At 32.7% G+C, this 27,928-nt stretch overlaps 1 protein-coding gene across 1 annotated transcript in view; it reads left to right on the top strand.

The window, feature by feature from the left end:
* The window catches only part of LOC141342476 (mannosyl-oligosaccharide 1,2-alpha-mannosidase IA), a 308,562-nt gene that overhangs the window by 226,170 nt on the left and 54,464 nt on the right, over positions 1–27,928 (top strand). Inside the window, exon 4 of the mRNA XM_073846931.1 lies at positions 9,861–9,941. Coding sequence (XP_073703032.1) covers positions 9,861–9,941 — 81 coding nt within the window. The remainder of the gene's footprint in view (positions 1–9,860; positions 9,942–27,928) is intronic.

Below are 27,928 nucleotides of genomic sequence, written 5' to 3'. Positions count from 1 at the left end.
TGGATAATTTGTGTTCCAGGGTCCACATATATATTAAAATATATTTTAAGACTGAATTCTATATATATCAGATTCACTGTATGATTCATTTCAGACTCCAAGTGCATTTGTATTACTTCACGTGTCTGCTGTGTTTGATTTAGTTTGCACGGTTTCCCTTTAAAAGCACTCCACACTCCAAGTCGAAATGCTCTTCTCCAAGTAGCCTCTTGATACCCTCAACATAATGGATCCATCTGTGTTCCAACTCTATCTAAATAAATGAGAGTCTCTGAAGATCTCCAGGCTGTCAGTGAGGAATGAGCTCCTTAAAGTGAAGGTGACCTGAAAGTGATGGGAATTAGCCTCCGAAGAACGGCCAAATGAGAGTATCACTCATGCTGTCTGTGGCCAGATCCTCCGCTGCTGGAGCCACTGAAGATGTTGAACCCAATGTGAATCAAGAGGCTTGTGAAGCCTTAAGAGTGAGGTGACGGAAAGCCATTTGATTTTGAAGAGAGCTGGTGCTTCTAGTGACTTAAAAGAGCGTGCATGATGTTTTCATGCAAAAGTGATATTATTAGAAAAAAAATTCAAAAATTCATGAAAATGTCAGCAACTGAACTCCAGCTCAAACTATTTCAAATATGTGACCCTGGACCACAAAACCAGTCATAAGGTTAAATTGTACAAAACTGAGATATATACATCATATGAAAGCTTTCTATTGATGTATGGTTTGTTAGGATAGGACAATATTTGGCCGAGATACATCTATTTGAAAATCTGAAATCTAAGGGTGCAAAAAATCAAAATACTGAGAAAATCACCTTTAAAGTTGTCCAAATTAAGTTCTTAACAATGCATTTTACTAATCAAAAATTACATTTTGATATATTTATAGTAGGAATTTTACAAAAAATCTTCATGAAACATGAGCTTTACTCAATTTCCTAATGATTTTTGGCATAAAAGAAAAATCAATAATTTTGACCCATACAATGTATTTTTGGCTATTGCTACAAATATACCCCAGCGACTTAAGACTGGTTTTGTGCTCCAGGGTCGCATATTAGAATCACAGAGGGGATTTCATTTCGTCACAACATAATTCAGAAAAAAACTTAGAACAGATAGAAAACAATGTATTTTTACAATTTTGGGAGGAATAAAATTTTGTATAAAATTAAGCAAATTATAAATGAACAAATCCCTCTGTAAAATCCTTCAGGAGATAGACAGGACTAAAAATGTCAAGTTTGGTGTGTGTAAGTGCTACTGAAGTGGAGATTTATGGCTCAGTCTAGAAGAAAAAACTCATTTTAAGAAAACAGCCTTTCAAAACATGGATTGTAATTGAAATCTGTTGACACAAATAGATAAAGTGCTATAAAAGAAACACTTAACATTGTCTTTTGGGTGTTCTTTCCACTAGTCTAAAAAAACACTTTATGAAACACCAAAAAGTCCAAAATCAAAACTTTTTTGCCCGCAAAGTTAACAGAACTTTGGATAGTTTCCATATACTTGTCAAGATGCATTTTGAATAAAACAAGGGAGATTTAGAGTCAGATGTATGTGAAATTAAGCTTGCAAAAAAAAAAAAACACTAATTAAGTTATATGTTCTTATGTTCTCTTCTGAGTATTTAAAAAAATCAAAAGAAAACATGGTTTGTCAATAAGCATATTAAAAACACCAGATAAGAATGCAAACATGAATAAAAGCTTGATTTTCACCAAACTTTAACAGTAATGCATTACACCCATCTGCAGTTTATATACAAACATATTTCTCGCCATAATCTTCATTTTTAGTTTAAAGGGAGCTGATTGCATTTGACATCTTATGAGAATGACATCTTATTTTTATTTCCAGTACGTCACAGTTGAGCTCAGGCCAGTTTCACATCCCACTGATAACATTACGGCTACAGCAGTCGCCTACTACAACCAACAAAACCACAATCCGCTGACCTCCAGAGAGAGATGCTGTATGTGTGAATATCTTGATTGGAGATAGACCTCTATAATTGGTCAATTTTGATGATCACTGAGGGCTAATTACAGCTAATCGCTGTCTTTAATCACAGCCCAGTTTGTGTGAATCTCTCTTTTACTCATTTAAGCGTTTTTGCTGGACTGTTAGTGTCGCCACATGCGACAGTATGCATTATTTCACAATATGTGTTTCAGACAGTTGATGATGTAATCTTTAAGCGTTACATTGCATGTAAGTGACAGCTGCATTTGAAATGCATAGTGCTTAATTTATTTTAATAAATACAGTATATTCAATAAGCAGGAATTATGTTTAATAAATCATTTAATTCAAATTTAGATTAACATCTTTGGGTTACAAGTCCGACTCTCTAACCATTAGGCCATTAGGTATATATATATATCAGAATAGTTTGGCATAATTAGTCAATTAAGTCATTAAGTCATTAACTATATATATTTTTTTATATATATTTTAGTGCTGTTCAAACAAATAATCACATCCAAAATATTTTTTTTTTGTTTTTTATATGTGTACAGTGTTTATTTAATATTTCATAATACTTAAGAGATTCAGGTTTTGATTAAAAAATTATCTGAATTGCATGATGTGTTGCTGTATGACAAAATTATACAAATTTTCATATAAAAATCTAATTGTTTTGACAGTATATAACTTTGATCAATATGTCCATAATATGTTTATTATATTTATATATTCTAATAAACTGGCATAATTGGTAAACATCAACGATATCTTTATTTAATGAAGAAAAAAGAAATATATATACACACACACAATTTTCCATTACTGTATCATTTATTTTAAAAGAACCCATTTTTTCGATTTTGTGTTTATTTTATTCCATGTATGAATACTGCATGCCATTTTTTTAAATAGTAAGTGAAAAACAGTATTTTAGTATTTTTGTGTTTTAGCCTCAGCATCACATTGCATATATCAGAATAAATTGGCATAATTAGTCAACATTAACAATACATTTTTATTTATATTTTAGTGCTGTTAAAATGATTAATCGCATTAAAAAAAAAAATATATATATATATATATATATATATATATATATATATATACACACACACACACACTCACACATATTATATTTATAATATATAAATATGTAAACATACATTTTTCTTTTTATATATATATATATATATATATATATATATACAGTATATATATATGTTCATGTGTGTGTATTTATATTATAAATATACATAGTAGACATGTTTTTAAATGCGATTAATCACAAATAATCAGCATTAATCATTGCTCAGCACTATTTCTAATTCCAACTCACGAATTGCAACTATGTAAATGAAAAATGTTTATTCTGTATTATTTGTGCCAAAAATGTCAGTCTGATAAAATAATAAGTAAATAACACACTATGCACTGCAAAAACAGTGAGTGTTGAACCCAGCTGTGAGTTTCCTAGGAGCAGACTTTCTTTACACACAACAGATCCTCTTGTGGCCAATCACATTAGCACAGGCCCGCATCGCCTCTCTTCCAAACCAAACCAGGCAGCGTGTCTAAATCTGTTCCTGTTCCACTCAATGCTTACCAGCATGTGAGGTACAGAGCAACACGACGCTGCTGCTGCGTCTCTGAACCGTCATAGGAGCTTTCAGCGTGTTGTATTTTTAGCCACAGTAATTTTTATCTCAGCGCTCCATTTTTGTGCTACTAACAATAACATCTCTACAGCAGCCTTCCTTGTGCACCGCCTGCCAAACCTGCAAGAATTAAAATGCTAATTTGGTGTCATTAGTTTGACAGTGCAGCCATTAGCCATGACCACACCGCAGCCCAGAGGTCCGGCGGTTACAATAACGCAACGCACCTGATTGAAACCACCTGGCTATTACTGAGCATGCAAGTGAAGGGTAATAGACAGGTTAAAGCGAAAGTCTGGCTGATTATGTTCTTTCGGTTTCTTCAACAAAACCCTGTCGCTGACAAAAAGAGAGAACATTCCACCATTATAATAACATTTTTATTTTAAATCACTAGAATGTTGTTAGATGCACTAAAGATAGTCACCCTCAGGCCAATCAAGATGTAGATGAGTTTGTTTCTTCATCAGATTTAGAAAATTGTAGCATTGCATCACTTGCTCACCAATGGATGTGAATGGGTGCCATTAGAATGAGAGTCCAAACAGCTGATAAAACATCACAGTAATCCACAAGTAATTCACACCACTCCAATCTATCAATTAACACATTTAGAACATCTGGAGAATTGTAGCATTGCATCACTGACTTATCAATGGATGTGAATGGGTGCCGTCAGAAGGAAAGTCCAAACAGCTGATAAAAACATCACAAGTAATTCACACCACTCCAATCCATCAATTAACATTTTGAGGAAATCCGGTTATCATGGAAATAAAAATGTTAATTTTGTATTTTTAAGTCAAAAATGACACTTGATAAAATAGTGAGTAAAATACACATTAATCTCAATATATTTAATAAATTATAACACTCAAGAAATTCAAGTTCTGATTTGAAAATTATTTGGTGCTCTATTAGTAAGGTTAATGGGCAGGTTAAAGCGAAAGTCTGGCTGGTTTCAGATTTGGCTTACCAATGGATCTGAATGGGTGCCATCAAAATGAGAGTCCAAACAGACCAAACAGACCAGACAAAAACATCAAAATAATCCACAAACAATGCGCACCGCTCCAATCCATCAATTAACATCTTGAAAACATCTGGAGAATTGGAGCATTGCATCACTTGCTCACCAATGGATGTGAATGGGTGCCGTCAGAATGAGAGTCCAAACTGTTAAAAACATCACAATAATCCACAAGTAATTCACACCGCTCCAATCCATCAATTAACATCTTGAAAACATCTGGAGAATTGTAGCATTGCATCACTTGCTCATCAATGGATGTGAATGGGTGCCGTCAGAATGAGAGTCCAAACTGTTGATAAAAACATCACAGAAATCCACAAGTAATTCACACCGCTCCAATCCATCAATTAACATTTCGAGGAAATCCAGTTATCATGGAAATAAAAAGGTTAATTTTGTATTTTTAAGTCAAAAATGACACTTGATAAAATAGTGAGTAAAATACACATTAATCTCAATATATTTAAGAAATTTAATAAAATATGCTTTAATCTCAATATATTTACTGAATTATAACACTCAAGAAATTCAAGTTCTGATTTGAAAATGATATGGTGCTCTATTAGTAAGGTTAATGGGCAGGTTAAAGCGAAAGTCTTGCTGGTTTCAGATTTGGCTTACCAATGGAGGTGAATGGGTGCCATCAAAATGAGAGTCCAAACAGCTGACAAAAACATCACAATAATCCACAAACAATTCGCACCGCTCCTATCCATCAATTAACATCTTGAAAACATCTGGAGAATTCTAGCATTGCATCACTTGCTCACCAATGGATGTGAATGGGTGCCGTCAGAAGGAGAGTCCGAACAGCTGATAAATACATCACAATGATCCACAAGTAATTCACACCACTCCAATCCATCAAATAACATCTTGAGGAAATCCGGTTATCATGGAAATAAAAAGGTTAATTTTGTATTTTTAAGTCAAAAATGACACTTGATAAATTGTAAGGAAAATGTACTTTATTCTCAATATATTTAATAAATTATAAGACTCAAGAAATTCAAGTTCTGATTTGAAAATGATGGGTGCTCTATTAGAAAGGTGTTTTGAACTGTTTTGAAATTAAAAATGTCTCAATGATTGATTTGTTTCTTACAAACATGAAGCTTTTGGTTTCTCAAGATGTTAACTGATGGACTTGAGTGGTGCGGATTACTTGTGGATTATTGAGATGTTTTTATCAGCTGTTTGGACTCTCATTCTGACGGCACCCATTCACATCCATTGGTGAGCAAGTGATAGAATAACACATTCTCCAAATCTGATGAAGCAGCAAACTCATCTACGTCTAGTATGGCCTGAGAATGACTACATTTCCAGCTAATTTTTATTTTTAGGTGAACTGTTTCTTAAAATAAAGCGCTATTTAAAGTAATTACCCTTTATTTGATAAATACTGCAAAATTGCAGAAAGACACTCACATGCACAAACATATTTACCCACAAATACCTGCTTAAGCGTTGTAGCTTGGGATTTGTCTGATTTCTTACAGGATAATCCTTTTAAGCCCTCTCTTAATTCATGGTTGTTTAGTGTGCTTTCCTCAAACATGCTCTTTTTTTGCCGCTGTGAAATGTTCAGCAGTTGATTTAAGACGGAAATACTCTCTGTGTGAGTTGGGATTACTCTCATTTGGCTTGTGTTTTTTGGATAGTCCTGTCCCTTTGTCTGACACGTCACTCTGAAGCAGACTTTGATAGATGCGTGCTGTCGTTCTGCTGTGACAAATCGAGCTGGAAGCCTCTTTAGATATCAGATGCGAGTGCGATTCGAGTGCGCTGTTGATCAGAGCATCAATGAATGGATTGAGGAGGTGATTACTCTCTATGGTTCTTTGCTATAATTCTCTTATCGTCTACTCCAGAGATTGTGCTTGCTTCCTGTAAGTGGCTGCAAGTCAATAAGGACTCTTGTCACCTCAACTCCTTGCAAACTCAAGTGATTGTAATTATGCTGACATATTATGTCTCCTTAGGGCCTCTCCCGGCCTTTAACTCCTCTTATCTTAATTGTCTCTATCATAGGCCAAAGCATAACAAAACATTTTAAAGCTGTTTTTTATGTTTTAGTCTATGTAAAAATGCATGAGGGTGCTATAAGCCAAAATTAATATCATTGTATATGGCATAGTTACAGAATCTGCAAAATGTTAACTATTTTACCAAAATAAGAGAGATCATACAAAATGCATAATATTTTTTATTTAGTACTGATCAGGATAAGATTTTTCACATAAAAGATGTTTGCATATAATTTACAATTGAAAACAATAGTTGAATTTTTAAAATTGACCCTGTTAAAAAAGTTTAGTGATAGTTTTCATGAGTCCCTTGTTTGTCCTGAAGAGTTAAATTGCCTGCTGTTCTTCAGAAAAATCAGGTCCCACACATTCTTTGGTTTTCCAGCATTTTTTGTGTATTTCAACAAGGACTGAATGATTTTAAGAGCCATATTTTTACACTGAGAGACTCATATGCAACTATTACAGAAGGTTCAAACACTCACTGATGCTCCAGAAAGAATAACAATGCATTAACAGCAGGGCGTGAAAACTTTTGAACAGAATGAGAATGTGTACATTTTTCTTTTTTGGCCTAAATATCATATTTTTTCATTTAGTAGTGCCCTTCATAAACTACAGAATATACTTACATGTTCTCCAGAAGACAAAATAAGTTCAATTCACCCAGATCTTCAAATTCCAAAAGTTTTCACCCCTGGGTCTTAATGCATTGTGTTTCCTTCTGAAGCATCAGTGAGCGTTTGAACCTTCCGTAATAGTTGCATATGAGTGTGCTGTAAATCATTCAGATAACATCACCATATTAAGAATCAAGTGTATGTAAACTTTTAGACAGCGTCATTTTTATAAATGCAACTATTATGTTCTTTTGTGGACTATATGAAAACATTGTCTTTTATGTCAGATATCGTATTCAGGTCAGTACTAAATAAAAAATAACATGCGTTTTGTATGATCCTTCTTATTTTGGTTAAATAATTATCATTTTGCAGATTCTGCAAGGTGTATGTAAGACTTCATCTGTAAATATAAATTAAAGTATGTAATCAAGACACGTTGATTAAATAACCATCTTGAAAATTCAGTTTCATTTAGGAATTCGTCAGACTATTTCAAATTAGTAATGTCAAGCAACGCAACCCAGAAAAACTATTGATAATTCCGCCAATCAACTATCGGTGCCGATTTATCGGCAAAACCGATATATCGGTCGACCTCTACTTTGTTTTTTCTGTGCGGGCCGATTAGTACAAGTAGTACAGATTAGAACATGACAATAATTGACCATTTTCATCAGCAATAATCAGAAAAATATGCAAGTTTTGTTGGGTTCAGTGGCATTGTTTACATTCATTACCACCAATATTACCGACCGATTGCTGATGCATGGTGAAAATGCAATTTTAAGATGCTAAAAAACTGTTCGTTTTTACAATCCAAATTAATGGTTTGTTTTTTGAACACAAGACTCATTAGTGTAGTTTTAAGTCATGATTTCAGGCAGATTATAGCGTGGCTGCAGGTGAATTTTCTAAAATGTTATGAGGCATTATTTAATGAAATATGCGCTAATTTGCATACATTTCTAGTACAAAAATCTAAACACTGGATGAAGTCCGTTTCAAAATTCTTGTTTAATTTTTATTAAGACATATTAGAGTCCAAAGTTTTTACAGAGGGGATTTTGGGTATCTCATTTCACCATGACATAATTCAGAAAAAACTTAGAACAGACAGGAAACAGTATAATTTTTTACTATTTTGGGGGGAATAAAATGTTGTATCAAACCAAGCAAATCCCAAATGAACAAATCCCTCTGTAAAAACCTTCAGGATATAGAGAGAAATAAAAATTTGAAGTTGGTGTGTGTAAGTGCTACTGAAGTAGAGATTTTTGGCTCTGTGTAGAAAACGGGTTTTAACAATATGCATTGTGATTAAAATCTATTGACACAAATAGATAAAGTTCTATAAAAAAACACTTAATAGTAGTAGTCTGAAAAAAAATACTTTGTTGAAAAACCGAAAAGCCCAAAATCTCAAACTTGATAACAGCGCTTTTGCCTGCAGTGTCTCCCCTTAATATTTTTGTACTTAATTAACAAGTTAAGTGACCAGTCCCAATACAAAACTGAAAATGATACTATTAATTGAATAGTTTGTAGAATGTAAGATCTGTTCTTTTCAGTATAACAGTCATATTGTCACCGAGGCCTGCCATAAAATAATAATAATAATAATAAGTAAAAAAAAAAAAAAAAAAAAAAACATAAAAGAAGTATATATGACTTGTGTGCTATATTATTTATCTTTTGAAGTCATGTATTTTTATGGTTGAATTGTTCCTTTAAATAATGTCCGACTATCAGCTTACTGTACTTAAATCACTTTGATCTGAGCAACTTAAAATGCAGTATTTTTTAAATCTGATTTGATTTGCAATAGGAAAAACAGTTCACAGTGGTCTTGCTGAGAAAAGTTCATGTTGCTCAATTGCTATTATTCACACACTCTTCATAAATCAATAGGCTCCTTTGACTCCCAGCAGCAGGGAAACATTGTCTAAAAGTGCTTAATAACGGTTTGCCCTCTCGGCCCCGGCCGCAGAGATCTTGGCAGTTTCCCCGCAGCAGGAAAGCACTGCGGCGTGTTGAATACGACTCAGTGACCGACACGGCCAGAGGTCACGGCTGCACGGATTCAGAAAATCACTCTTTGAGATGTGAATGTACTTTAAAGCGGTCATGCATTTTTATTATTTCATTTTTTCAAGAAGGACCATTTATTCTGGCAAAATGAGTAACAGTTTAGTTTGCCGTGACTATTTTCTAATCTCTTTCTGACCTTTAGAAATTGAGTTTTTGAAAGTTCCATACACATATTGAGCCCTAAAATTTGAATTGCATATAAATTTTCCATCCAATTGTGATGCATATTTGTCAGTCATGCATAAATGCAACAGATAAGACATTTCATATCTTTCTTCCCCTCTAATATGAACTACCCAAGGTTCGCAACACCTATTTAGGTAAAAACAGCATTGTGGTACAAATGTGACCTTGAGATATCTCCATACAGCACCCTGGAAAATGTTTTCCTCTATTATTAATGCCATTCGTAATGTTGCTAAGACACAAAGATGAGTTTCTTAATCTTGTTTGTTTTCGACAGAACGGAGAGGCGTCCCTGTTTGAGGTGAACATCCGTTACGTTGGCGGTCTTCTCTCTGCGTACTACCTGACAGGAGCTGAGGTAAGATTCGATCTCATCTGTTCTTTCCGCTTAAGTTTGACTTGTTTAATGTAATTAGCTGGAACAGGAGTTCATGTTTAATCATAAGAGGTGCAGCGAGATCACGTATGTGTGGTTTAGCTGAAGCGGGCCAAGTTTTGAAAGCCGGGGGCATCATATTAGAGTCGAAAATAAAATAAAGGCGACACTCAGAGTCGTGAGTCAGCCTAATGGACATTGATTTTCAGTCAGAATTAGTCAAAGAGGAAGACAGATGCTCTGTGTTTATAGATCCGTGTCAGATGTAGACACACACGTACTGCATATACACATCTGATGAGTTGTTTTGCTGTTTTTTTTGAGCATTTGTGATGGGAGCATATAATACGAAATCATTTGTAAAACGTGAAAGTCGCCATTATTTTTAATGGAGTGGTTGATATTTTAATGAAGAACCAGATTATTTGTATGTCTAATAACCGATATTTATTTACGGTTTACTCTGTTGTCTTTACATCACAATAAAAACAGCATTTTTTTTAAATAACTAAACAACTGAAACAGAAGCAACACTAATGCAATAAGCAAACTAAATTGACAAAGTCTAATGTTTTTGAAAATGGAAAACATGAATAAATATGAAATTTTAAAAAGGTAATTTGTAGCTCCTATTCTGTGGATAAAAGCATTTGCTAAATTCATGAAAGAAAATGTAAAATATCAAGGGAGACTATCAACGTTGCATAAATGTAATAATTAGTCGAAAATATCGGTAAAATCTGTAAAATATCGGTAAGACCGATTATCAGTCTACAAAATAAAGGTGTTTCACAATGCCATAGAAGAACCTTTATTTGTCTAAATGGTTCTATAAAGAACTTTTAACATCTGAAGAACAATTCTGTTTCCCAAAAAGGTTCTTTGTGGCGAAAGAAGGTTCTTCATATAAAAAGGAAAGAAAGAGATGGTTCTTTGTGGAACCAAAAATGGTTCTTCTACGGCATCGCTGTGAAGGAACCTTTTAAAGCACCTTTATTTTTAAGAGTGTATCTCTAATTATGAGTCACTTTGAGCTTTTTATTTTTAACTGTTGCCAATATATATTTGCATATTTGGCTCTTTTATACCCTAGTTATCAGGAAAATGAACTCTAAAACTTGCAAACAATTTTTTTAACCAGTTTGACAGAATTTCAAGGTTTATACAATCATTTAGCAACTGAGACAGTAACTATAAAAATGTAATGCATATACTGTATATAATGCAAATATGGTACTTAAAATTGTAGTAATAATGCTCTTTGCTAAAATTGATGTCTTCCAGCAGTATTTTTTCTTGCTATCACTTGTAGTAAAGATGTGGTAAACTTCTATCGTTAAATATAACTTCAGCACATCCAAGCAGATTATTTCATGTAGTATGACCAGACAGTCTTTATGTAATTTTTGTTTTATTTCACCTTCATATCACAATAAAAACACAGCATTTTTAATAACAACAACTGCAGCAGCATTAATAATATTAACGATAGACCAAATAAAATGATAAAGTCTTATGTTTTCAAGTGGAATGATATAAGTAAAATTAAGCAAAAACACAGTTTTTGTAGTTCATCTTCTGCTTTGGATAAAAACATCTGCTAAATGCATGAAAGAAAATGAAAAATGTCAAGGGAGACTATCAACTTCGCATAAATTTTATAATTAGTCGGAAATATCTGTAAAATCTGTAAAATATCAGTAAAACCGATTATCTGTCGATTTCTTATTCTGAGGCATTTTGAGCTTTCATAAACCCTAGTTATCAGGAAAATGAACTCAGCAGTATTTTTTTCTTGCTTTCACTTGTAGTAAAGACAAGGGCTGAGCTAAATTGACGAGATCTTTTTGAGCTGTTTTTATAGTTTACATTAGCATTTATAATATTTTTGTGGTAAACTGATACAGTTGATTATAATTTCAGCACATCCAAGCACAGCTTTTTTTTTTTTATAAAAACAGCTGCAGCAGCAACAATAGTATTGACAGTAGGCCAAATAAATTGACAAAGTACTTTTCAAATGGAGTAATATAAAAGTGAAATTGAACAAAAACAGGTTTTGCATGAATGTAATGGTAACACTTTACAATAAGGTTCATTAGTTAACATTAGTTAACCATATTAGTTAACATGAACTAATAATGAACTGGACTTATGCAGCATTTATTAATCTTTGTTAATGTTAATTTCAACATTTACTAATACATTATTAAAATTTTGTTAACATTAGTTAATGCAGTGTGAACTAACATGAACAAACGATGAACAACTGTATTTCCGTTAACTAATGTTAATAAAGATTAGTAAATACAGTAACAAATGTATTGTTCATGCTTAGTTCATGTTAGTTAATACATTAACTAATGTTTAACTAATGAACCTTATTGTAAAGTGTTACCAATGTAATCATTAGTTGAAAATATCGGTCAAAATATTGGTTGAACCGATTATTGACAGGTTTTTTAAATTTATTTTCAGCCACTTCGAGCTTTCTTCAGCTGAAGTGAGTTGACTCGGTCTTTCTTTTTTCTTTTTAGTGGTTTACATTTACACTTATTCCAATTTTGTGATAAAATGATATAGTTGAGTGTAACTTCCAAGCAGATTTTGTCATGTAGTATACTTGTTTCATCTTCATATTGCAATAAAAACATTGCATTTTTTATGAATACAACTGCAGCAGCAACAATGCTATTGATATTAGGCCAAATAAATTGACAAAGTGCTTTCAAATGAAGTTATATAAAAGTGAAATTAAACAAAAACAAGTTTTGCATGAATGTAATCATTAGTTGAAAATATCTGTAAAAATATCGGTTAAACCGATTATCGACGGTTCTCTAATTTTCAGTCACTTTGAGCGTTCTTCAGCTGAAGTGAGTCTTTTTTTCTTTCTTTTTAATGGTTTACATTTACTCCAATTTTGTGGCAAACTGACATAGTTACCTGCTCTAGTTCTGCACTTCACTGAAAGTGTGCATGAGTTTCTACCTCCGTCTCTCACTGCAGATGGAGTTTGTTGTCCACGCCTCTCCTAAATCTCTCAGTAGAGCTTAACAGTCTGCAGTGATCTATCCCTGCATTCATGTACGCTGGGAATCCATCATGCATGTGTGTTCAGGATGTAGATTTATCTCATCCGTCTCCTTCCCTGAGTTTTCTGGGGGTTACACCCCCTGCAGATAAGGGCGGGTGATTGGAAAACCCACTTTTGCAAAACGGCCACGGTGGAGAGGCGTGCGTAAATCACACAGACAGTGTGAGGAAGGAGCTTTCAGGGAAACATCACAGGAATCCGGCTGCAGCTAACAGCAGGATTTACAGCTGGTGAGCATGATTTGTTCAAAGTAAAGAGTTGCTCTTGTTGCGATAGCCGCTAAAATTGCTTTCTCTCTCTAGGCAAAGCATCATGACATAACCATCGCTATCATCTCGGTCACAGACATTAGTTGTTCTTAACTCTAAAACTCTGAATTCAGGCAGCCAGGGACTTTTGTAATACTTTATTAATGTTTTTTTTTTTCTTGTCTAAATTTAAACCATTTTTTAAGGATGCATGGTGCATTTTATTTATCAGAATGCGTTATCTGTGTTTATCAGATTTAAATGTGCAAGCTTATTTAACCTTGTGTTTACATTTAGATTTCCATTGCTGTCATCTAAGATAGCTTAAATTTCTATTATATTCTTATCTTATTTAAAATAAGATAAAACAAGGTTTAAAATATGTTTAAACAACTAAAAATCAAGATTTAAAGCAGGGGTCCCCAAACTACGGCCCGGGGGCCGAATGCGGCCCGCCTCCACATTTGGACCGGCCCTCTGAACAATGCCAGTAAAAATGTAATTTTTAATACATGTTTTACTTATATGATGTCTGTATTTGATAATAGAGGTTGGCATTCAAACTAAAATTTCCCTTAGTTATTAACATAGCCTAATTATTTGTTAAATTCACCAACAGAATGGTACATTCAACATAATGCGTCATCGTGATTGAACAGGTGCAAAATCAAGACTTCACTCATCTCCCAGTTACCCAAAAATTTTTCAGCTGAGAAACCAGTGGCCCCATTCCCAGTTGAAAAGCCAGTGGAAGCGCTGAAAATGCTGAAGGCGGAGTTTGACGTTTGTAAAAAAACACAGTGGACCAACACCAGCAGATGACATTGCACCCCAAATCATCAAGGAACTTGAGCTACGAGCTTCTCCACCCTTCCACCAGACTCCAGGACCTTGGTTTCCAAATGAAATACAAAACTTGCTCTCATCTGAAAAGAGGACCACTGGGCAATTTCTTCTTCTCCTTAGCTCAGGTATGATGCCTCTGATGTTGTCTGTGGTTCAGGAGTGGCTTAACAAGGAGGAATACGACAACTGTAGCCAAATTCCTTGACACGTCTGTGTGTGGTTTGCTCTTGATGCCTTGACCCCAGCCTCAGTCCATTCCTTGTGAAGTTCACCCAAATTCTTGAATCGATTTTGCTTGACAAGCCTCTCAAGGCTGCGGTTCTCTCAGTTGGTTGTGCATCTTTTTCTTCTACACTTTTTCCTTGCATTTAGCTTTTTGTTAACATGCTTGGATACAGCACTCTGTGAACAGCCAGCTTCTTTCGCAATGAATGTTTGTGGCTTACCCTCTTTGTGAAGGGTGTCAATGCTTGTCTTCCGGACAGCGGTCAGATCAGCAGTCTTCCCCATGATTGTGTAGCCTAGTGAACCAAACTGAGAGACCATTTTGAAGGCTCAGGAAACCTTTGCAGGTGTTTTGAGTTGATTAGCTGATTGGAATGTCACCATATTCTAATTTGTTGAGAGTGAATTGGTGGGATTCTGTTAAATGTGAGCAAAATCATCACAATTAAAGAAACCAAAGTCTTAAACTACTTCAGTCTGTGTGCATTAAATTTATTCAATACACAAGTTTCACAATTTGCGTTGAATTACTGAAATTAACTTTTCCATGACATTCTAATTTATTGAGATGCACCTGTATATCTTTTAAAAAGAAATGATAATTTTTCTGTGTGGTGCATAACAAAATAATAAGCTATTCTAGCATTAAAAGGTATAATAAATAAAGGTAAAATCATAATAAAATAATAATAATAATAGTAGTAGTCAGTCCGGCCCATGGAATTTTCTTTTATAAACCGACCCGGACCCCCATTAAAGAAAAGAAAATTATGTGGCTCTCTCAGAAAAAAAGTTTGGGGACCCCTGATTTAAAGTAAAGATAAGTTTCTTAATTTATTATTAATTTATTATGCCTTAACAACGGCTATTTTTATTTAAGAACCAATGTTCTTATGTTCTTGGACAACCTTTTTAATTTATTTATTTTAAAAGTGTAATGACTAGACAGTCTGAAATTAAAATCTAAAGTTCTTTATATATTTTTTTTATAATTAATGAAATTTATTATTTTGTCAAAAAAATTGCTTAATTTTTCAAGTAGAAATTTTTATTTAAAAAAAATTAGAAAAAGTTCAGTTTAGTATTAGAGGTTTTATTTTTCATTAAAATAGTATATAATTTTATAAGCCAGTTTATAACCTGCTTACAGGTATCAGCCAGGTATTTTAATTTAATTTATTTTTGAAATTAAATTGTATTCATTTAATTTTTTTTAAATGCTCTTCTCTAGTTTGATTTTTTTTTTTTCTTGCTATTACTTGTAGTAAAGACAAGGACTAAACTGAATTGACTAGTAATCTTTTTTATTTGTTTTATCCTTTACATTATCATTTATTTTATTTTTGTAGTTGAGTGTAACTTCAGCACATCCAAGCAGATTTATCTTCCACTTTGTATTAGAGGATCTGCTAAATGCATAAATGTAAAATGTCAAGGGAGTCTGTCACCTTTGCATAAAAGTAGCCGAATTGTTAGTTGAAAATATCTGGAAAAATAACGGTTAAACCGATTATCGGTCGACCTCTAATTTCACTTTGAGCTGTTTCATATTTTAATACAATTAATTAAATAAATATTAAATAGTTATTAATATTAAAATATAATTTATTTTTTATTTAAAAATTATATGTGCAATAGCCAATTACATCTATCTGGAGCTGTAGAATTTTGATTTTATTTAATTTTTAAAGATGATTTTGGGCAATTTTTAAGTTTGTCAGAAAGCCTAATTATTAGTTGAAAATATCTGTAAAAATATCGGTTAAACCGATTATCGGTTGACCTCTAATTTTGAGTCACTTTGAGCTTTTTTCATCTGTTATTATTATTATGTGATTATTATTGTTATAAAATGTAATATGCAACTTTTCAGTAATTGGAGACAAATCAGTATGCTTTTCATCCCAAGATTCAGTCTTAATATAAATGTCTCTACATTATCGTTCATTACACACTCCGCTGCTCCATAAAGGTGACCGAAACTGTGTTTTCTCCATATGCATGTACTCTACATCAAGCAAGACTCATTTGAGGGTTCACATTATATGTATCCTACATCTATATGACTATAAAATCTAGTGAATTTATGCAAACTGCTCAAAAATGACAGACTGGCCTGTAATGTCCCATTCTGTACTCTAAATTGTTCCTACACATCATGAGTACAAATGAATCTCTTATTCCACTTATCAACAGAACATCAGTCAGCTGTGTCGCCCTTATTAGTATGAAACCGAAGGGCATTATATTACATCTGTGTCTAAAAGCATGTGTGCTAATTTACGGTAAGATCCTGCAAATATGCCAGGTGACCCGAAGGAAGTAAAACTGCCATTTTCATTCATCAGTCGCTTGGCTTGATGCACATTTGTGCGTAATTGACCTAGAAGTGTAGAGCAGATTGTATTGTTATAATTAGCAAGTGGCATAGAACTAATGGTCTGTCAGTGCCCAGGTACAAAAGGCTATTTTCTTAAACATTTTTGTCTGAAAAGCATCTAAACATTAATAAAACAAGTGAAATATTCTGGAAAAATAATATTGCATAAGATGTTTATTTTTTGGCTAATTGTTTTTATTAGTTGCCATGATTTCATGATTTTAAATGTCATGTCTGAATGTTGTTGTTTTTTTTATTTAAACACAAAAGTCAACACAAAGTCAAAATTATTTTCTTTAAGTCCAAAGCTTCTGAGTGAAAACATGTTGAATTCAATGTGTTAAAATTGTACAATTATTTGTTAAAATAAATAAATACATAACATAAATAAAAATAAAGCAAAATAAATATAAAATAAAATATTTTTTTATTTAATTTAAAAATGTAAATTTAATTTTAAATAAACCATTTAACTTAATAAAAATAAATGAATAAAACTATCTACCTTGTAAAAAAGATTTTTAAAAGTTTGAAGACTATTGAGTATATTTTAAGCTTTATACATCAGTTTTTATAATGTTACATACTAGTCTGTATTAATGGTAAAATTAATAATAAAAAATTCATTCACATTAAAACTATACTGTGGACATTTTTAAAAAAACATGATTATATATATTTTACTAGAAAATACTGTATCGGTCTTTCAAATTCAAAATTGCATTTTTAAATTTCATATGTCTTTCAGAGTGAAAATTATTTTGCCAACAATTTTTTTTGCAATGTAAGTTTCACATACTTACAGTAATTCTGTAATATTGTACAATTATGATAAAATATAAAATGATAAAAAGCAAAAGTACCCCAATGCACATTTAATTCATCCTTTTTGTGTTTTAGTAATTAGTTAAAATAAAAATTAAAAATAATGAAAATTAAAAATTTAATTTTACTTAAAAAATTGTCAGTTTAATTTTAAATAATAATAATAAAAATGTTTGTCTTGTAAAAAAAAAATTTAATGTAACATACTATTAATGGTAAGAAAATATACGATTATATATATTTTACAAGAAAATACTATATCAGACTTTCAACTTCAAAATTGCATTTTTTAATTAATATCTCTTAAATTAAGCATTATTTTTTTTGTATAAAACCTGAAATATAAATACTAAAATATACTCAATCTAATTTTAATAATTTTGCTGTGAAAAAAACACTTAAAATCAAACTTATTTTTAAAAAATTTAAATTAGTATTTTATTATATTTATTTCATTTATTTTTTATTTATTTTATATAGATTCCTCTGTATTAATAGAAAATGTTAAAATAAATTAAAATACAAAATAAATACTAATTAAATAAAATAAATATAATAAAATAAAATAAAGGTATCTACCTTTTAAAAAAACATGTTTACTTTAATGTTACATACTACTAATGGTAAGTCAGTAGTAATGGTATAATAGTTTAAGTGTTCACTTACAATACTATCTACATTGTAGAATTTAAAAAAATATATATATTATTATATATATTTACAAGAAAATACTTGCATTTTTTAATTTAATATTTCTTGCCTTTTTTGTAAGTACTTGTGAAATTTAATAGCAATTTCTGAGTGAAATTTATGTGTTGGTTGCATGTACTGTACTTAATGCTATAATATTGTACAAAATAAATGAAAAAATAAAAAGCAAAAGTACCCCCAATGTACATTCTTTAATTCATCCTTTTGTGGATATAGAGTTAAAAATTGCATTGAATTTTACACAGAAAAAGCACATTGCGATTTGATTTCATAACTTTTATAATTATGACTTCCCAAGTTTCCAGGAGGACTCGAACGCACTGTAATGTCGACCCAGCTACACGTTTTCATGATTTAGCTCTTTGAGTTTAGCTCAAAAGCTAGGAGGTTAGCGCCATCTTCGTCTATGCTATTTATTTGAGCGATTGGATTATTAAAGCCTGTCCTCCCTGCACCTGCAGTATCTTGAAATATTCTGCGTATAACCATTAAGGCAGTTACGTCAAAAGCCTATAGCCTATTTCTCTGAGGAATTGCCGTCTTTGAATTGCCTGAAGATCAAATCACTGCTGACGGAAGGGTATTAGCTTGCGACTCTTTGTCATTCCTTCACCTCTGTCGGCTTGCGGGATCCGTCTTTACATAAATGTTTTATCAGTCGAGCTACAGCGATCGTATCAAACCTTTCAGGACGTGAGAATGACCTGAATAAACATCATGCATACCGCGAATCAGGCGCTGCATTATTGATACAGTCATTAAATTCACACATGCATGTTCAATTTAGTCTTGTCTTTTTCCCGCTGCTTTATTTACATTTCCCTATTGCATAACCGCATGTCAGCCTGCATTTATTTCCAATCTCCTGCCAATGTAAACCAGAAAACCTGCCAGAATGCATTTTTAAAAACCTGTAGTTGTCGTGCATGCACTTTTGTGCTGCAGATCTTGTTTCTATTTCACCTAGGGCCCTTTGAAATCCATTTAATTTTCTCCAAATTTTGTTTTATTTTTCCCAAATTCCATTTAATTTCTCCCAAATTCCATTTAAATTTTTTTCCAAATTCAGTTTAATTTTTCCCAAATTCCATTTCATTTTCCCCAATTTTTTTAAATTCTGTTTTTTTCCCCTAAATTCCGTTTTTATTATTATTATTATTATTATTATTATTATTGTTGTTATTATTTCAAATTTTGTTAAATTTTTCCCAAATTCTGTTTTAGTTTTTCCCAAATTCCATTTCATTTTTCCCAAATTCCATTTAATTTTTTGCGAATTTTGTTTTATTTTTTCCAAATTCCATTTTATTTTTTCCAAATTCCATTTTATTTTCTCCAAATTCCATAAATTTTTTCCCAAATTCCAGTTAATATTTCCCAAATTGTTAAATTTTTCCCAAATTCCATTTAATTTTCTCCAAATTCAGTTTTTTTTTTTCAAATTCAGTTTTTTTTTCCCCAAATTCAGTTTTATTTTATTTTTTTATTTTGTTTCATTTTTCCTAAATTCCGTTTCATTTTTAGCTAATTCCGTTTTATTTTTCCAGAATACTGTTTAATTTTACCCAAAATCTGTTTCAGTTTTTCCAAAATCCATTTTATTTTCCCAAATTCAGTTAAATTTTTCCCAAATTCCGTTTTATTTTTATTCCATATTATGTTTTATTTTTCCCGAATTCCATTTTATTTTCCCCAAATTACTTTTCATTTTTTTAATTCCATTTAATTTTTTCCCAAATTCAGTTTAATTTTTCCCAAATTCCATTTCATTTTCCACAATTTTTTTAAAATTCTGTTTTATTTTCCTAAATTCCGTTTATTATTATTATTATTATTATTATTTCAAATTTTGTTTCATTTTTCCCAAATTCTGTTTTATTTTTTCCCAAATTCCATTTCATTTTTCCCAAATTTCATTTAATTTTTTGCGAATTTTGTTTTATTTTTTTTCATATTCCATTTTATTTTTCCCAAATTCCATTTCATTTTCCCCAAATTCAGTTTTTTTTTCTAACTCTGTTTTTGTTTTTCCCAAATTCAGTTTTATTTTATTTATTTTTATTTTGCTGCATTTTTCCCAAATTCCGTTTCATTTTTAGCTAATTCCGTTTTATTTTTCCACAATACTGTTTAATTTTACCCAAAATCTGTTTCAGTTTTTCCAAAATCCATTTTATTTTCCCAAATTCTGTTTAATTTTTTCCCAAATTCCATTTCATTTTCCCCAATTTCAGTTTTGTTTTTCAAATTCAGTTTTTTGTTTTTCCTAAATTCAGTTTTTTTTTTTTTTTTTTATTTTTTTTTTTAATTTTTCCCAAATTCCGTTTTATTTTTTCCCCAAATTCTGTTTAATTTTTCCCAAATTCCGTTTAATTTTTTCCATATTATGTTTTATTTTTCCGGAATTCCTTTTTATTTTCCCCAAATTCCTTTTCATTTTTTTAAAAATTCCATTTAATTTTTTACCAATTCTGTTTTATTTTCCCCAATTTCCATTGTATTTTTCCCCCATTTAATTTAAGTTTCATGATTTGAATAAGACTTTTTGATTAACAAAATGTAATTAAACCATTAAAATGGCATCCAGAAAATTTAAAACAGAAAAATGTAATGGATTTTTTTTTAAAAAGTAAATAAAACTGAGAGCATAAAATTGGATCCTAAAATCAGTGAAAAAAAATTAAATGTATTATCTAGGTGTGTAATTGAAATGATGTGCAGATTTACATCCTAATGTTCAACAAACATTGCAGTTTGACAACATTGTTGGTTATTTATTATTTTAATGTATTTGTGACCAAAATGTAACTTTTCTCAACATTCCAATTTGGCAAAATGCAACTTTTTTCCCCTTGTTACACACCCAGAAGCAAGAACTTTGAAAGAAATGTTGCATAACTTTATTAACTTTATGTTCCACCTGTCAGCGAGCAAGGATTTCATTTTCTGTCATTTCCAACCAGTCAGGTTAAACTCAGGAGTCACAGTACTTGTTAGCTGCCATTTTCCCTCAGAATGATCTGAAACATGCCACATGACACCATGCTCCATCTCCAAATTACATCAAGAGATTAAATTTAGCTCAGTCTGAACAGGCAGCTGATTTTTTTGTGGTGATTATAGTGATCTACTTCCATCTTTTTACAAAAAAAAAGTGATGATAAACTGAGGTGAAAAATAGGGCCCTATTATTTTTGGGATGCGGAAAACGTAGACGGAATAGCGGAATCCAGTCATAAAAATGGAATTTACAGTTTAACACAGAATGTCACGGACTAATTTGTTTGGACTAATTAATCAAATGGTTTAACTTGAAGACATTGTGCCAGAAATTACTAGCATATATTACTAGCATTTAGTAGAATGTACATAATACTACTACTACTAATGAAAAAAAAAAAACTTTATATATTGTTTTAACAAATAATCACACAATATTTATTCCATGTTTAAACTTTAATAGTAAATCCAAAAGTAAATTTTTTGGCAAAAAATAAAATGGTGTTTACTTTTCATTAAATAATAGAGACATTGAAATCAATGTTTTATGCCTTCATTTGATACAATTTACAGAACAATTTAAATACACAATAAATAAATACATGTTTTTGTTCAAATGTTTACTAAATTAATGTTAAACTGTATAAGTTTCATGATTTTAATTAATTAGACATGCTTTTTGATTAATACAATTTAATTTAACCATTAAAAATGAGTCCAGAAAAAATCAAATGGAGAAAAAAAACTAAATCCAGAAATTTTAAAACAGAAAAAAAATTATTGACTTATGTTTACTTACTTACATATTTTATTTTATTTCCCCAACTTCTGTGTTTTCGATTAGATTTTTCTGAATTCCATTTTTAGGGCCAGAAGTTGGGAAAAAAAAAAAAAAATTTCCCCAACTTCTGTATTTTCTGTTTTATTTTTGGGATTTTCTGAAGATTTCATCGTTTAATTACACAAGTCTGTGTAATTATTGAAAGCATGAAACTTACACAATGTAATGTGAATTTACTAAAATTTGCCCTTTTAGGGCCTTATGAAAACATTTATTTATTTGTTTTTCACCAACTTCTGTTTTGTTTTTGTTTTTAATTTAAATTCCATTTTTGATTATTGGAATCATGAAACTTATACAGTATATAATGTAAATATATTATTGAATAAAATGTATTTGTTTTTGGCCTAATGAAAATTAAATTAAATTTCATTTCATTTCATTTCATTGAAATTTAAGTTTATTAAATTTATTTTTTAATTTAACTTAATTTAATTTAATTTAATTTATTTACCTAACTTCCTTTCTGATTTAGTTTTCTAGATTCCATTTCAATGGTATAATTACATTTTGTTAATCAAACGTTTGTCTGATTACTGAAATCTTGAAACTTATACCAATATAATGTGAATTTATTAAAAATTGAATAAAAAATATTTTTAAGTGCTTAATGAAAACATTGTTATTTATTTATTTATTTATTTATTCATTCATTCATTCACTTAATTTTCTTTTCTTTATTTATTTAGTTAGAATAATTTTCCTCAACTTCTGTGTTTTCTGTTTTATTTTTATGGATTCCATGTTAATGGTTTAATTACATTTTGTCAATCAAAAAGTTTGTCTAATTATTGAAATCATGAAACTTATACCAATGTAATGTAAATTTATATTGGTATTTAATAAAAATGACATGTTTAGGGCCTTAATGAAAAAAATTATTTTTATTCATTTATTCCTTCATTAATTCATTTACTTATTTTATTTCCCCAACTTCTGTGTTGCAAATATTTTATTTATTTATTTAACTTCTATGTTTTCTGTTTTATTTTTATGGATTCCATTTCAAAGGTTTAATTACATTTTGTTAATCAAAAAGTCTTATTATTGAAAGCATGAAACTTATACCAATATAATGTGAATTTATTACCAATTGAATAAAAAATACATTTTATGACCTTATGAAAACTCGTTGTTTTTTTTTTGTTGTTTTTTTGTTTTTTTTAATTTTCTAGATTTGTGTTTTGAAACAAATGTATTATCAATTGTAAATAAATGGCATAAAACATTAATAATTTTATTACAAATTTTGCCAAACTCTGAATTGAATTGACATTCAGTGTAATACATAAATTCCAATTCATAACTGGAATCCACAATTCCATCTACATTTTCCCCATTGCAAAAATCATAGGACCCTACATTTACATCAGCATTTTTAAGTGAACTATTCCTTTAAGTAGTAAGGTATGAGACATTGTGTTGTATTATAATCTCACTAATGGCGATTGTCATCATCTTTATCCATCTGCATTGTAAGGATGCAAATTTCAGCCATTTAGAGAGTCAAAAGCGTAAGCGTTCCAGATTGGACTTCTGCTGCTCATCTCTCATTATTACAAAGACGGTCATAAGACATTCGATCGCCTCTGCACAAAACACTGTTTATGGGCTAAAGGCCATTGCTTTAAACAATGAGCGGACTATCGATCCCAGAAGCCTGCGCTCGCAATCAATGCTTTCCCAGAAAGTTGAGCCTCCCTTCCTCAGAAGCGAGTTTGATGTTGATTTGTGGGTTCGGGCCGAAGGCGAGGCTCTTGGTCGCCACTGCCCATAAACTTCACGACAGCCGCGGGATGAAGGGTTACGAGCTGTGCTTCCAACGTTTGTCCTCTACTGAGCTTACAGTCACTTTTTAGGTTAACCGTGCTATATAGTGTGCTAGAATTACAGTTTCTCACTTACTACAACTATTTATGAAAACATATTCTGCAGGTGTACAGATGGTACATTTTATTAATTGGACAGATGTTCGGATGCATCTGTGGGTGTGTGCTATTTTTTTTTTAAGGCAAGACACTGCAGGTGAATAGGGTAAAAAAAAACTAATAATTATGACCTTACTTACCCAGTTGACTGATTACTTTGATAATTGCAAACATTTTTTGTATTACAAGTTTTCTAAAATGTTAGGTTTAATATGCAAATGAGCCATTATTTAATTAAATATGCACTAGTAATTTGTATAAATGTCTAGTACAAAAATCTAAACACTGGATGAAGTCAGTTTCAAATTTTTTGTTTATCTATTTATTTTTTTGCGTATGTATTTATTTCCTTATATTTTTGTAGCATTTTATTTTATTATATTCCCAACTACTGTATTTTTATTTTATTTATTTTTTTATTTTTATTTTTTATTTGCATACATTGCTAGTACAAAAATCTAAACACTGGATGAAGTCAGTGTCAAAAATTTTTTTTTTATTTTTTTGCGTATGTATTTATTTCCTTATATTTTTGTAGCATTTTATTTTATTATATTCCCAACTACTGTATTTTTATTTTATTTATTTATTTATTTATTTTTATTTGCATACATTGCTAGTACACAAATCTAAACACTGGATGAAGTCAGTTTCAAAATTCTTGTTTATTTTTTTATTTTTATTTTACATATTAGACTCAAATGTTTTATTTATGCTTGTATGTATTTATTTCCTTTTATTTTTTAGCATTTTATTTTATTTTCCCAACTTCTGTTTAGAATTTTTAATTTAATTTAATTATTTTTATTATTTTTATTTTGTTCATTTGCATACATTTCTAGTACAAAAATCTAAACACTAGAAGAAGATGCAGTTTCAAAATTCTTAATTTTTTTTTTTTACATATTAGAGTCAAAAGTTTTATTTATTTGTGTGTGTGTGTGTGTGTGTGTGTGTGTGTGTGTGTGTGTGTGTTTATTTCCTTATATTTCTTTTAGCATTTTAATTTATTTTTCCAACTTTTTTTTCTGGATTTTCTGGAGATTTAATGGTTTACTTACATTTTGTAAAGTCTGTGTAATTATTGAAATCATGAAACTTATACAATGTAATGTGAATTCACTAAATTGAATAAAAATTACATTTTTAGAGCCTTATCAAAACATTTATTTATTAGTTTTTCCCCAACTCCTGTGTTTTTTTTGTTTTTGTTTTTTTTTGGATTCAATTGTAATGGTTTTGTTATTCAAAAGGTCTGTCTGATTATTAAAATCACAAAACTTATACAATATATAACGTAAATGTCTTACAAATTAAATAAAAAATTTAGATTTTAGGGCCTAATGAAAATTTTATTTAATTATTTTAATTAAATTGTTTTATTTTAATTATTAGTTTTTTTTTCTTTGAATACATTTTCTAGTACAAAAATCAAAACACTGGATGAAATCAGTTTCAAATTTCTTGTTTATTTAATTTTTATTTACATATTAGAGTCAAAAGGTTTTAATTGTTTATGTGTGTGTGTGTGTGTGTGTGTGTGTGTGTGTGTGTGTGTGTGTGTGTGTGTGTATTTCCTTTTTTTTTTTTTTTTTGCATTTCATTTTATTTTATTTCCCCAACTTATTATTTCCCCTTACGTATTTTGTTTTTTATTTATTTATTTTGTGATATTTAATGGTTTAATTACTTTTTGTAAAGTCTGTGTAATTATTGAAATCATGAAACTTAGACAATGTAATGTGAATTCACTAAATTAAATAAAACATTACATTTGTAGGACCTTATAAAAGCATTTATTGATTAGTTTTTCCCCAACTTGTAAATTTATTACAAATTGAAAAAAAAATTAAATTAAAATTTTAGGGCCTAATGAAAATGAAAATGAAATGAAATGAAATTACATTAATTTTAAAATAAGTTATATGTTTCAAAATTCTTGTTTAATTAGTTTTGACACATTAGAGGGAATTTTAGTTCCCCTTCAGTCGAATCACTTCGACGTTACATGGGAATTCGCTTAGAATCCAATCATCTCTGAGCCTTATACAAAAGGCCAATGAAAATTGGCGAGTGGCATTTGCATGACGCGCCACGCCCCGTACATACGGGTATAAATAGCGACGTCATGCGCCAGTCAGACAGCTTCTTCGCTTCAGATCCGGTCTGATGTTGAGCTTGTTGTCTCTCTACAAGAGCCGATTTTCTTCAAGAGTTCTTCCAGAATCTTCAAAAGAGTTCCTGCTCTCTCTCCTGACGTGCTGCCTTACTAAAAGAGATTCTTTGGCAGCCGTCAGCGATCTCCTGCGGGCTGCCGTTTTCACGGCCATACAGCCGCTCTGCTTTCCAGCGATAAGAGTCCCGTTGAGTGCACAGCCGCCCCGCGGCTTTTTCCCTGGGCAGACCGGGAGCTAAAAGAGCAATTTCTCGCTGCCGTAAGACGTTCTTTTCAGAATGGCTTTTCGGCCGTGCGCTTCAGGATGCGGTAGTTTCCTCCCTCCTGCGGACGGACATGATCACTGCCTCACGTGTTTGGGGAGTGAGCACGCTGAGGCAGCGTTCATGGATGGTGAATGCATTCATTGCGAATGCATGACCATGACCATGCTGAAGTCCCGCCGCTCGTTCGCGAGGCGGCTCCCCCCGTCTTCCTCCCGCGGTCCGTCGTTAAGCCGCCAATGCTTTTCGGCCACCGCGGCGAGACGCGGGGGGGACTTAACAGTCACCGTGCAGAACGCACCGCCGGCCCAGAAAGCCCTGCGGTCTTCTGTCACACAGCATGGTCCCGTCGAGTTCCCGGAGCAGTACGCTTCCCCGCCCAGCGGGCTGAGCGTCTCCTTCGGTGCTCCTGCGGAGGATGAGATGTCGACCGCAGCATCAGAGGGAGAGTCGGTCGGTGAGGCGGACGCTTCGGCGGCGCGACCCCCTGCAGAGGTGGCCGCTCCGTCTGAGGTGGACGTCGAGCTGTCGACTATGCTTCTCCGGGCCGCCAGGGGGATCGGTTTGGAGGTGCCCCAGGCGCCCCCGGCCGATCCTTCTAGGCTGGATGATTGGTTCCTGGGGAGGGCCCCCGCGGCTCCACCTCGCCCTCCCTCGGTCCCATTCTTCCCGGAGGTGCACGAGGAGCTGACAAGATCTTGGCGGGCCCCTTTTTCATCACGGCCCCGCCCCAGCTCCTCTCCCCTCACCACCCTCGATGGCGGGGCGGCCAGGGGGTATGCAGCGATTCCCCGGGTCGAGCGCGCTGTAGCGGTGCACTTGTGCCCGCGCGGCGCTGCCACCTGGCGGGATCGTCCGCATCTCCCGTCCAGGGCGTGTGAGCGTTCGTCCGCTCTTGCGGGCCGCGTTTATCACGCCGCTGGACAGGCCGCCACCGCCCTGCACGCTATGGCGATCTTACAAGTGTATCAGGCCCAGGCCCTGAAACAGCTGCACGAGGGTGGTCCCGACCAGGGAGTTATGGAAGAACTCCGCGCCGCCACCGACTTCGCCCTACGGGCGACGAAGGTCACGGCGCGTTCCCTTGGTCAGGTGATGTCCACAGCCGTGGTCCAGGAGCGACACCTATGGCTCACTCTGGCCCAGATGGCAGACGTCGACAAGGCTCGCTTTCTTGACGCTCCTGTCTCCCAGAGTGGCCTGTTCGGCGACACTGTCGAGGACTTTGCCCAGCAGTTCTCGGCAGTCCAGAAGCAGAGGGAGGCCATCCAACACATCCTGCCCCGCCGCGAGTCCAAACCCATCCCGCCGCCGGTGGCTCAGCCTTCCTCCGCTCGTCGCCGAGGGCGCCCCCCCGCGGCCCCCACCAAACCTGCTCCGTCGCCTGCTGAACCCAAGAAGGAGACGGCCCGACGTCGAGCCGGCCGCG

This window comes from Garra rufa, chromosome 9 (assembly GCF_049309525.1).
Source record: "Garra rufa chromosome 9, GarRuf1.0, whole genome shotgun sequence".
In the NCBI taxonomy this organism is placed as follows: Eukaryota; Metazoa; Chordata; class Actinopteri; order Cypriniformes; family Cyprinidae; genus Garra; species Garra rufa.
This window is presented reverse-complemented; position numbering and strand designations above follow the sequence as displayed.